The 11,844-nt window shown below is 40.0% G+C and overlaps 2 protein-coding genes across 2 annotated transcripts in view; both read left to right on the plus strand.

The window, feature by feature from the left end:
* Positions 1-2,061: 2,061 nt before the first annotated feature.
* Positions 2,062-10,603, plus strand: strip1 (striatin interacting protein 1). Its single transcript, XM_014009022.1, has 20 exons — positions 2,062-2,193; positions 2,771-2,840; positions 2,924-2,998; positions 3,079-3,213; positions 3,308-3,428; positions 3,686-3,861; positions 3,931-4,058; positions 4,162-4,344; positions 4,499-4,719; positions 4,901-4,966; positions 5,071-5,134; positions 5,228-5,299; positions 5,439-5,513; positions 5,639-5,736; positions 6,867-6,993; positions 7,080-7,180; positions 7,261-7,327; positions 7,397-7,501; positions 8,098-8,302; positions 9,455-10,603. The coding sequence occupies exons 1-20, from the start codon at positions 2,080-2,082 to the stop codon at positions 9,700-9,702; spliced, it is 2,451 nt and encodes an 816-aa protein (XP_013864476.1). The 5' UTR covers positions 2,062-2,079; the 3' UTR covers positions 9,703-10,603.
* Positions 10,604-10,703: 100 nt separating this feature from the next.
* LOC106517967 (tripartite motif-containing protein 16-like protein) overlaps positions 10,704-11,844 on the plus strand; it is a 5,701-nt gene continuing 4,560 nt past the window's right edge. Inside the window, exon 1 of the mRNA XM_014009023.1 lies at positions 10,704-11,643. Within this exon, the coding sequence (XP_013864477.1) occupies positions 11,056-11,643 (588 nt within the window). The 5' untranslated portion in view covers positions 10,704-11,055. The remainder of the gene's footprint in view (positions 11,644-11,844) is intronic.

Raw genomic sequence — 11,844 nt, forward strand, 5'->3', positions numbered from 1 at the left:
GGATAGCGGCCCTCGAGGACTGGAGTTTGACACCCCTGATCTATGGTGAACAGGAGGGAAGACTGTTACAGTGCATCTGGAAGGTCCAGTGGGAGTCTAAAAACAAAATAATAGAGAGAAGAAAGAAGAGTGAAGTTCTTGGTGACAGACTTTGGTTAGCAGGTGATGACTTCTGGTCACAAGTTTACCACAGTTGTTCAAACGGATTTAAATCAGAAATGACTTCTTGGTGAACCATTGCTCATTTTGACTATACACAGTCTAAACAAATCCTGCCTGTAACATGAAAGTGGACGTGGAATTTATATGCCTAATGGCATCAAAATAAATAAAAAATGGTCCTAATGACCTGAGCTCAGATAGTAATTTACAAACTTTGAATTTTCAAATCATGAATTCAATAAAAACACAATGCTGGTTCAAACTATGATGACTTTGCTGGCAATAAAATAACCACACAACTGGTTTGAGTGCAGACATTTCTATCATTAAGGGTGCTTTTGTCGACACAAAAATAAGCAGTTCGGCAGCACCAGAGTYATGCAATGACGGGGACATGGGCACAGTCAGTACCTGATGTAAGACACAACTGGCTGAACGTTGCTTTGTGAAGGATGAGATGTATGAATCACACTCACCATGAAAAGGTCATTGTTTTGCTCAGCCACCTTCGGCAGGAGCTGCCCGGGGTGTTCAGCATCAGATATAAGACAGAAATGACCTTAAAGCAAAAGCGGGAGTGTTGCAGATTCATTTGTCTGTCTCTTCAGAAAGGTGGGTGCTGAAGAGACTCAGTCATGTGCGGGACAGGTTGTGTGTACTTTGTACTTTTGCAATAAAATAATTGAAAAAGAGGAGCAAAAATGAGATGATCTAGAAATGATTGAGAATAAATCTGTGACTTTTTGACAGGATTTTTTCCCCTCTTTCTGTGTCATTACACATGTGTAATGACACATGCATATGTGTCATTATGCATATGTGACACATGCATATGTGTCATTATGCATCTCTCCATCAGTTGTCATCACTGATTTATATAAAAAATCAGTGATGGGCAGCACTAATTAAAAATTAGTTCCAGTAGCCCTAAAATATTAACTCAAATATTTAGGTCCCCTAATTCTAAACCACGAACGCACTGAAAAGTTTAGCAATAGCTAATTCTAAAGCACTAAAATAACCCAATAAAATCCATGAACATTCTTCAACAGACGAGTCACATATTACCATGTTTCTCCCTTAAGACTTATAACATTCCACAGCCATATTTGAGTTAATATGTTATCAACATATTGTCGCCTAGTGGATAAGTGACACACATTTGAACAAAATGTGTCACGGCTTTCACCGGCGTCAGCTATGTTGATCAATAACATTTAACCAATTACAACATAGACCTCAGTTAGTGCTTCTAAATTTAGCAAGTGCTAATCCACTAATAATTTTTAAATTTAACAAAAGCCCTAACAGTTCCCCTATTAGTGGTTTAGGGCGGTGGTTCCCAAAGTTGGGGTCGGGACCCAAAGTGGGGTCCTGAAACATCAAGGTGGGGTCCTGAAAAGATTTTCTTAATTAATTACATTTTTGCCTTAGTTGCCTAAAATGTATAAATGTAGAATAATAAATATTGTTACTATGCCCATGTTTAGTTKACCTGATACAAATGTTTATCATCCAAAAATAGTTWKGGGCACAGGTCTCTGCTACTGTTATTTTGTGGGTCAAAAACTGAAATGTTTGGGAACCACTGCACTTCAGAAATCAATTTAAAGGGTCATAAAATAATTGGTGGTGTAATATTTTCCCTATAATTATTACAAAAACACAAAATAAGTATAAATATGTATTTAGATTCGTGTAGCCTTTGCTTTTAGGGTTATTAACAAAGTTTGTGTACTCAGACCAGTAATGTTTGGGGTCACAAGTTTTTGCCATGAACATTTCGTGGGTCAGAAGATAAAAAGTTTGGGAACCACTGGTTTAGGGGARTTRTGCCCACCACTGGATAGTCTCTGTGCTGACGTTTTAGATGAACTCTCGCGAGATGACAGCTGTTCTGTGAGAGTTCACCTTTTAATGATGGAAGTCGGTGGGAATGGTGGTGGGCTGCCTATAAACAACAAACAAAGAGTGATGCTACCTAATAAAAGCCGGGGTGAATTCCCTCGAAATTCAAGGAAAGACTCAGAGGTACGTAAAGAAAAGACTAATGTTTACTTTCTTTAGGAGGTTTCAGAAAACAGACCAGGCTAACGTTAGCTTAGCTGTCAGAGTAGCTTAACTAATATATCTTTTAGCACGAATAGTCCTGCTTTAACACGGCGGCAACCGAACTAAACTAACGCGAATGTTTGCGTAGCTGTGAAATACAAGAATATACAGTTCCTGCCATCTGTTAACGTATTCTTGTGTTAAACATCAGCCTAGGTTAGCAGGAAGAAGCTAGCTGTTGCCAAACAGGCCAAACTGTCTGAATCAATGATCTTGTGTGTTTCGGCTAGTTTTTACGTGATACACTTTGATTATTTATTTATTTAGCAATGACAGTGCAGTTTTGCTGAATATATGCCAGAATGGGTGTTTTATGAGATGAACATAGATAGTGTATGACTACTTTATCATCATTGTTGTCAGTGCTTTCTAACCAAGCATAAACGCAGGTCAGGTGACAGTGTGAGAGAGAGAAACTTGTGTAACAGTGGATTCAATGCAATTCTTTGGAATAAAATATGTCTCAATGATGTGTGATTTCATGTGTTGTGCACAGGGGCTGTCGGAGTCCCCAGATTTTGAGTTTGAATATTCTGATACAGACAAATGGGCTGCAGAGCTGTCAGGTGTGTATGTTTGTGATTTGTGGATGTGCCATTCATTCAGATTCACGCATCAGTAAATTTTTGTCCTTTTTGTAATGTTTCAGAGCTTTACAGTTACACAGAAGGACCAGAGTTTGCTCTCAACAGGAAGTGCTTTGAAGATGAATTCAGAGCTCATGGTATGTCGTTATGAATACATGACACCAGATGAAGGTATTTGTTTAACAGCATATTTTAATATTTCCCTCCTGTGCTTCAGTGACTGATAAAAAGTGGACGGAGCTGGACGCAGCTGAGCACAGAGCTCACGCCATGCGTCTCCTGGACGGCCTGGAGGTCATTGCTCGTGAGAAACGACTGAAGGTTGCTAGGGCCATTCTCTACATGGCTCAGGGTCCGTGCACATCAGCTTTCACTTCACCTGCAACGATCAGTGTATATTTATTTCTGCGCATATGACTCTGAACACCAGTCTTATTCTTTTGCAGGGACTTTTGGAGATTGTAGCTCTGAGGCTGAGGTGCAGCACTGGATGAGATACAACATTTTTCTGCTGCTTGATGTGGGGACCTTCTCTGCTCTGGTAGAACTACTGAACATGGAGATTGAGTATGTCCTGCATGAGTACATTTTAGTCAAATTATAATCATATGGCAGCCAGTACATTTCATAGATTGAAATTAAAAGCAGTTATTAGACGTGCATTTTGTAACTTTGGATGGATAAAATAGTACTTCAGCTGGAAAAAAAACACATTTTTGTTGCATCACAATGAGAAAAACAAGCAAATAAACTTCTTTACTTTGTGAAGCTTCCAGTCAGTTGATTTTATGTTGAAAATGTTTGATTTGCCTTCTGTTTTTCAGTAACAGCGCTGCCTGCAGCAGTGCAGTCAGAAAACCGGCCATCTCCCTCGCTGACAGCACAGATCTCAGGGTTCTGCTTAATATAATGTATCTGATCGTAGAGACGATCCAACAGGATGATCCAGCCAATAAGCCTGAGTGGAAAATCTTGAGGGAAACCTTCAGAGCAGAACTGGGTAAATATTCCTTTGATATGACATCAAGTTTGGTATTTGGGGTAATTAAATTCTGCTGTTTTCATTCAGGATCTCCTCTTTTCAACAACGAGCCCATTTCTGTCATGCTCTTTGGTATGGTTACCAAGTTCTGCAGCGGCCATGCTCCTCACTTTCCAATGAAGAAGGTCCTCCTGCTGCTGTGGAAGAGCATACTGGTGAGAACGGGATAGAAAACCGTTAAATTAGATATTTAAAAAAAGGTATCTGATCCATAAAGAAGTGCTGTGTTGAACAGTCTTCCTCTCGTCTGTGTTTCAGTTCACGCTCGGAGGGTTTGAGCAGCTTCAAAGCATCAAGGTCTGTAAACGCGAGGAGCTGGGTCTCCCCCCTCTCCCGGAGGACAGCATTCGAGTCATTCGCAGCATGAGGGCAGCTTCGCCGCCGGCGTCGGCGTCCGACCTCATCGAGCAGCAGCAGAAACGAGCTCGACGCGAACACAAGGTGCAGCTTCTGCAGACGTTCTGGGAAAATATACAGCCTCGTGTGAAACCTTCTTGTTCCTAACTGAGACAAATCAATCTGAACAGGTGACACTTTATGTTTGTTTTAATCCCAGTGTAATGATAAACTCACTGTTTGTTTTTGGCGGCCTCAGGCTCTGATCAAACAGGACAACCTGGATGCTTTCAATGAGAAGGATCCCTACAAGGCCGATGATTCCCGAGATGACGAGGACGACAACGATGACAACGACAACTCTTTAGAGCCGGAGACTTTTCCTATAGAGAGAGACGAGGTGATGCCTCCCCCCATTCCTCACCCTCCATCAGAGAGGGTGTCCTTCCCTAAAGGTCTGCCTTGGGCTCCTAAAGTCAGGTACTGTTCAATCCCATCAGTTAAAGCTGATTAACTGTATATCAGATTTTGTGATTATTCTTCAAAAGTGTTAAATCCTGGTCCTCAGTGATCACTGTCCTGCATGGTTTAGAGGTTCCTCTGCTCTAGGCACCAGGATTGGATACTCCTGAGTTCTTCTTTTTTTTCTTTGCTCCAACAGGGAAAAAGACATTGAAACGTTTCTAGAATCAAGTAGAAGTAAATTCATCGGTTACACACTGGGGAGGTGAGTCTAATCAAAAGCAGCCTGTAAGTGACACAGCTCACCTTTATGTACACGTTCTGAGACAATAAAGCTTTGTTTTCTTTGCTCGTGCGTGCGTCTGGCAGTGATACAGACACAGTGGTTGGTTTACCCAGGCCGATTCACGAGAGCATCAGGACACTAAAACAGGTCAGCGAACATGCAGCTCGTTACATCTGTGATTCTTTTCCTGCTGGTCAGCTTTACGTTAACACACGTGATGTGACTTCCCTCGATTTCCAGCACAAGTATGTTTCTATAGCCGAACTCCAGATTGCAAAAGAGGAAGAATACCAGAAAACTCCCCTCTCTGTTGTAAGTGAGAATTAAATCTGCTGTATTASAAAAGGCAGGTCTAAACAGTGATTGTTCCTCATCGTCTGAAGTGGTTGTTGTGAAACAGGTTTGATTGCTTTAACTTTTCATCTCGTCCTTTCTGGCTTCTCGCTGGCAGGGTGAAGAGGAAGTGGAGATGTGCGCCACTGAGCTGCTCTATCAGGGAATCCTGCCCAGTTTGCCTCAGTACATGGTTCGTGTTTCAGGACAGGGGTTACTTTGTGTCACTGTGTGGACATTTCATCGATATGACTTAAACCGTGTTAAGTCATTTCTTTTTGTCCTAATCTTGGGCTGGCGTCTCTGTCTGAATGTTAGATTGCGCTGCTGAAGATCCTGTTGGCTGCTGCGCCGACATCCAAAGCCAAAACAGACTCCATTAACATCTTGGCCGACGTGCTGCCAGAGGAGATGCCGTAAGTGGAGTAAACAAAGTTAAGCAAATATGGTAAAGCTGTAGCTCAGACCTTTTAAAGTATGACTGTGCAGAAAGGTTACAAACAATTAATATCTTACCTGTGGTAGATGGCTCAGATTGCTTTCTCATTAACCAAGTAAAGCAAAATTACTTTGTAATTTGTAAAAAAAAAAAAAAGTGAGGTCATTCTGAGAGATGTTTACAACAGGTAAGATATTGTTGATAAACTTTGCTCAGAACCCTGTTTAAAACGATTTGAGCTATTTAAGTGGAAAGTTTTAATAGTTTATATTTTTTAAAACAAAAATGTGTTTTAGTAAAGAAATTCTGCAGTATGTTTCTGATTTGAATGAATGAATTTATTTGTTCAGGACAGTGTGCCGTTAAAACATAATTTGATGCATTGCATCAGATTTAGCCTAAGGCTAATTTACATCTGTAGTCCTTCAGATAGTTAAAACAAAACATCCAACAGTAATAGAAATAAGGAAAAAAAACTGAAATTTAAAAAAAATATAAAATAAAACATTTTGCAATTAATAATAAAAATACATAAACACACCACCCCGCTCTCCAAACATAATTAAAAAGTTATATATCACTAAACATCCAATAAAAAAATTGTAATTGCATTATTAAGTAGATTTGAGATATTCCACATGATCACCCCAGAAACCAACCAAAGAACTGCAGGTCTCCACATCCCCACCTGAAAAACATCTGGCACATTGCACCCAATCCAGCGATAGGGCAATCCGACATCTGCATTTCCACCAGACAACAAACATCACCGATGAGCAATAAAAACAACCAAAGAAAAAGACATAAACATTTAACAAAGGTAATCATGCCCACCTCCACCCCACCCTCCCAACGCACACAACCAGTAGCAAACTCTAAAATCGATTACCCAGTGCAATTCAGTGATTGCAACATTGAGTAGATTTAAGATATTTTTAAAGATTATTTTTAAAACTAATAAAAGAGAAATGAGTTGCAGTCATGTTGTTCAGCTCACGTCCACAGTGAGAGGATGTCAGTTTCGTAGAAAGAGTGCATCAGGTGTTTCTAAAAGGTTTGTAAACTACTTACTGAGAGACCCTTGTCCTCTCCTGTCTCCCTCCGCAGGACGACGGTTCTGCAGAGCATGAAACTCGGCGTTGACGTCAACCGGCACAAAGAAATCATCGTTAAAGCCATCTCTGCCATCCTGCTGCTGCTTCTGAAGCACTTTAAACTGAATCACATCTACCAGGTGAGAGCTCCTCACAGCTGCCGTCACATACAGTATGTCACATGTTTCACGTTGAGCTGAAACCTGTCTCTGCGTGGATGTTACAGTTTGAGTACATGGCTCAGCACCTGGTGTTTGCAAACTGYATCCCACTCATCCTGAAGTTTTTCAACCAGAACATCATGTCCTACATCACCGCTAAAAACAGGTACTTATTTGGTCTTCTGTTTGTTTATTTAGAAGCGTTATTTCTTTGTTAATGTTTTGCATTAAATGTTTCTCCAACAGCATTTCTGTTCTTGATTTTCCAAACTGCGTGGTGCACGAGCTCCCAGAGTTAACTGCAGAGAGTTTGGTGAGTTTTTCATTGTTGCAGCTTTCACTGGTAGTTTCAGTTTTTGGATACTTAATGTCTGCGTTACAGGAAGCTGGAGACAACACTCAGTTCTGCTGGAGGAATCTGTTTTCCTGCATTAACCTGCTGAGGATCCTGAACAAACTGACCAAGTGGAAGCACTCCAGGACGATGGTGAGAGAACTTCACATCCAAATTATTCCAAACCTCACACGTACGTGTTTGTAACAAACTTTTTTTTAAATTAAAAAATTCTTTGCACAGGTCAATATAATTACAAATATATAAACAGAACAGGAGAACAAGGAACAACAAAACAAAACCAGCTATGCCAGGGGGATAAGTTTCTACATTTAGTACATTAAAAAACATCATAAATTAAATATGTTTAAAGAGCTACAACATTAAAACATGTTTATAGCTTTTTTGTTGGTACTTTTAGAGAGAGTGCATAAATACTATTCTATTTCTTTAATCAAACCTGGAAAAAAGTGAAGATGATGAAAATTTATATTTGTGAATATGGAATTTGCCAAATATTAGATTAATTGCTAGTTTTTTAATGTTAATATTCTTTCCATGAAAACCAAAAATAATGTGTTCATACCTTAATGAGAAATTAGTGTCAGTATTACAAATGATAAAATTATTACATTGCTTCCAAAATGTCTTGGTGATCCAATAATTCCAGAATAAATGACTGATTGTTTCTGGGTGCTCTTTGCTAAATTTACAGTTGGGGTGTTTGTAACGGACTTTTCTCCTCCCAGATGTTGGTCGTGTTTAAGTCGGCTCCCATCCTGAAGAGGGCGCTGAAGGTCAAGCAGGCCATGATGCAGCTCTACGTCCTCAAGCTGCTCAAAGTACAGACCAAATACTTGGGCCGGCAGTGGAGGAAGAGCAACATGAAGACCATGTCTGCCATTTATCAGAAAGTCAGACACCGACTGAATGACGACTGGGCTTACGGAAACGGTGAGTAGGATGGAAAGACCTTTTTTTTGGTCCAAATTGATTTATTTTTTGTTAATAATCAGTTTAAAGATGGATAAATACTAGTGTGACAGGAGAGTTTAGCAGTCTTAATTATTTGTAGCTTTGAGTGGCAAAGATGGTAAGTCTGCTGTATGTTTTATGGTAGTTATGTTTGCTTTATTGTTACAGATTTACTTAAACACGATGATTACAGACACAACTATAATTATGAACAATATTTACAATTACAGGGTTCCTGCAGAGCCTTAAAAAGTCTTAAAAGTCATTGAATACATCAATCCAAAAATAAGGCCTTAATTAGCCTTAAAATGTCTTAAATCAGTCTTTCAGAAATCTTAAAAATGTTAACACATTATAAATAGGATGATTGTAATTCATCTCAAATATTAAAATAATTGGTAAAAAAATATTTTTTTAAATATTCACATGCAGACATTCCCCTTTGACATCACTTCCTGTTATTTCACATGCAAACATCTCAACAACTGTCCATCTGAGCAATGTGAAATTTGTTTTATAATATGTTAATATTGTCTTTCCAAAAATACATTCACTTTTCTTATAAAAACTTGATGTCACACTTTAAGGTTTCATCTACAGCAGTTTGAGGTTAAGACCCCACTGTGGGTCCTAAAACTCCAAATTTTGGGTCGTTAGAGGATTTCCTGAAATAAAATTAAGTTTAAAACTGACTGCTAAGAATGTTTCTGCTATAGTTAGATATGAATAAAAACAATTGGTCTGTTAGTAATATTTGAATACTTCAACCAAAAACACTTTGATTCATGAGTTTCTGCCAGTTTTTATGTTTTGTCATTTGTGTTTATTATGAAATTGGTGTTAAATTTAATTTCACTTGGCATTAAAAAGTCTTGAACTTGCTTTAAACTGTAGGAACCCTGAAAAAAAAGGAACAGATTTGTTTGTTTGACTTATTTCCTGCTTTATTTCGAGGCCACACGTCTCTTGTTTCATTAGTTTTTCGTTTGTAGTTTATTGATGTTGAACAATCAACAAAACAGTTTTTTTGAATCCTCTAAATAAAAACTAGAGTTTTCGAGCTCTTGTTTAGCCATGTTTCCTCAGGACTGAGTTTGACCTGCAGTCTTGTTTCCTGGTGGGGGGGAACAGATCTAGACGCTCGTCCCTGGGACTTCCAGGCCGAGGAGTGCGCTCTGCGGGCCAGCATCGAACGCTTCAACAGCCGCCGCTACGACAAGAGCCACAGTAATCCAGACTTCCTGCCTGTGGACAACTGCCTGCAGAGCGTCCTGGGACAACGAGTGGACCTGCCCGAGGACTTCCAAATGAACTATGACCTTTGGCTGGAGCGCGAGGTCTTCTCCAAACCCATTTCCTGGGAAGAACTGCTGCAGTGAGAGAACGGCTCAGAACAACTTCTTCTCTCTGATCCAAGTTTAGTCACAGCGTTACGACCTGACGGATGGATTTCCCTCTCAGAAGGCGACTTTGAGGATTCAGACACAAACTTCAAGACGTTTAGTGTTAATGTGATGTAACCCAATATTTTAAAGAGGTTTTTCTCTCAGCCAAAACGTTTCACAGACTTTATAACTAAACTGAACCTGTGGGCTCAATTCTAGTCCTAGTTTTACATTTACAGGGATTTCTTTTATGTTCTGTGCCTCTGTTTCTGCCCCAGCAGGTCAGTAAATGAGCTGACGGTTTGTTCACTCTCAGCTTTAACAAAATATCTTTAGTAAATTTTACGTATCGACTCTCAAAAGACGAGGCTTCTCTTTAAGTGTATCTCACTCCTGGGTTCGCTGTAATTTTACGTCCCTCTGGAAGAATCTGTGTGGTAAAAATATTTCACTTGATTGTTGTTTCAGGATTGTGAGCTGCTGTTTCTGAAATTGTCCTCATTTCTAAATTCGTTCTGAGCGTCTCTGTTGAGCTCGGACTTGTTGCCTTCGCTCTGGGACCTCTGTGTTCTGACCGACACGACAAGCGATGAAGAGCAGCTTCGACCTTTGACCTGCAGTAAGAAACCGGCTCGTGTGTGAAAGAGAAACATTACTAGTTTTCACTGTTCGCCTTTTTTTTTTTAACTGAAGCAGAAAACATTCAATCATTAAGCATTACAGAACAATTTTCTTTTTTGTTTCAACTCAAACCTTCATAGTTTGTTTGATTTGTTTTTTATTAGAAAGGTTAAAAAATTATAAATACGTGTAAATTGTGAAACATATTTATCATGACTTTTTTTCTTTGTTTTACATGGACTTAAATACTGTAATAAAATTGTACCGTCTTTCATGGTGGATCGTTTTAGTCAAATATTAGTTTTAGCATTTTTCAGGCAGGAGCACACCAACACAAGATAGGAATAAAAATAAAGCTTATCAGTCATTTAAACAGGAAAATAAACAATATCAGGAAAGGGGTGCAGGATAAATGTATTTAAAATATTACATGTAAGTACTGTAGATAAAGTTGGCAGCCTTGATCATTTGTTTATCAGTAATTTGTTAGATATTTGTGTACATTCAAAGTAATGTATAAAACACATTTTCTTCCTCAGCCACTACGCTGACTTTAATAAAACTTAATATTTAAGGTAAAGTTGTATACATCCAGATCATTTTTAATAATTCAAAAAATATTCTGTCTGTTAGGAAGCAAAGTAAAAACAGTGTTTTAAAACTTTTACACAGATCTGTATTCAAATAAGTGCTACTTCCTGTTGTTGGCCAACACTTTATGTTGAAATGGATTCAGATATTTTAGCCACGCCCTCTTTCACTTTGAAAACAAATCATGATGTGGTTTCAGAGTCGATTTCTCAGGAAACGAAACAAGAGTGTGAAACTGAACCCGCCTTCCTTCACACAAACATGGCAGAGCCTCACGTTCCTGTCAGCATAAACCGGCTCTGCTGTCGGATCTGCTCAGACCTCCTGCAGGAACCCGTGACCATCCCCTGCGGACACAACTTCTGCCTGCGATGCATCGACGGCTGCTGGGACGGAGTCCAGACCGGCTACAGCTGCCCTGAATGTCAGCAGGGGTTTCCCTCCAGACCCACGCCCATCAGAAACACAACTCTGGCGGAGGTGGTGGAAGACACGATGAGGAGAGCGAGCGGGAAGAGAGGAGAGCAGCGTCCGGGCGGGCCGTCACCAAAGAGAGCCTGGACTGGTGCAGAAACATCTGGCGGGACCTGGTGCTGGCGCCACACCAGACCCCTGGACGTTTACTGCTGCACAGATGAGGTCCTCATCTGTGCTCGGTGCGCCTCAGAGGAGCACACAGGACACAGGATCGGTGTGGTGGGGCTGGAACGGACTCACAAACAGGTAGGAAACAAAAACTAAACAAACCTGCTCAGTCGTAGACAAAAGAAGGATGAACAAACTTCTGGAGGAGTTTGAACGAGGAGTGAGCTCATGTAATCAGTCAGGAATGTGATTCAGTTGCAGATCTTCACAACACAACACCACACACACACACACACACACACACACACACACACACACACACACACACACACACACACA

Source organism: Austrofundulus limnaeus, unplaced genomic scaffold (genome assembly GCF_001266775.1).
Source record: "Austrofundulus limnaeus strain Quisiro unplaced genomic scaffold, Austrofundulus_limnaeus-1.0 Scaffold55, whole genome shotgun sequence".
In the NCBI taxonomy this organism is placed as follows: Eukaryota; Metazoa; Chordata; class Actinopteri; order Cyprinodontiformes; family Rivulidae; genus Austrofundulus; species Austrofundulus limnaeus.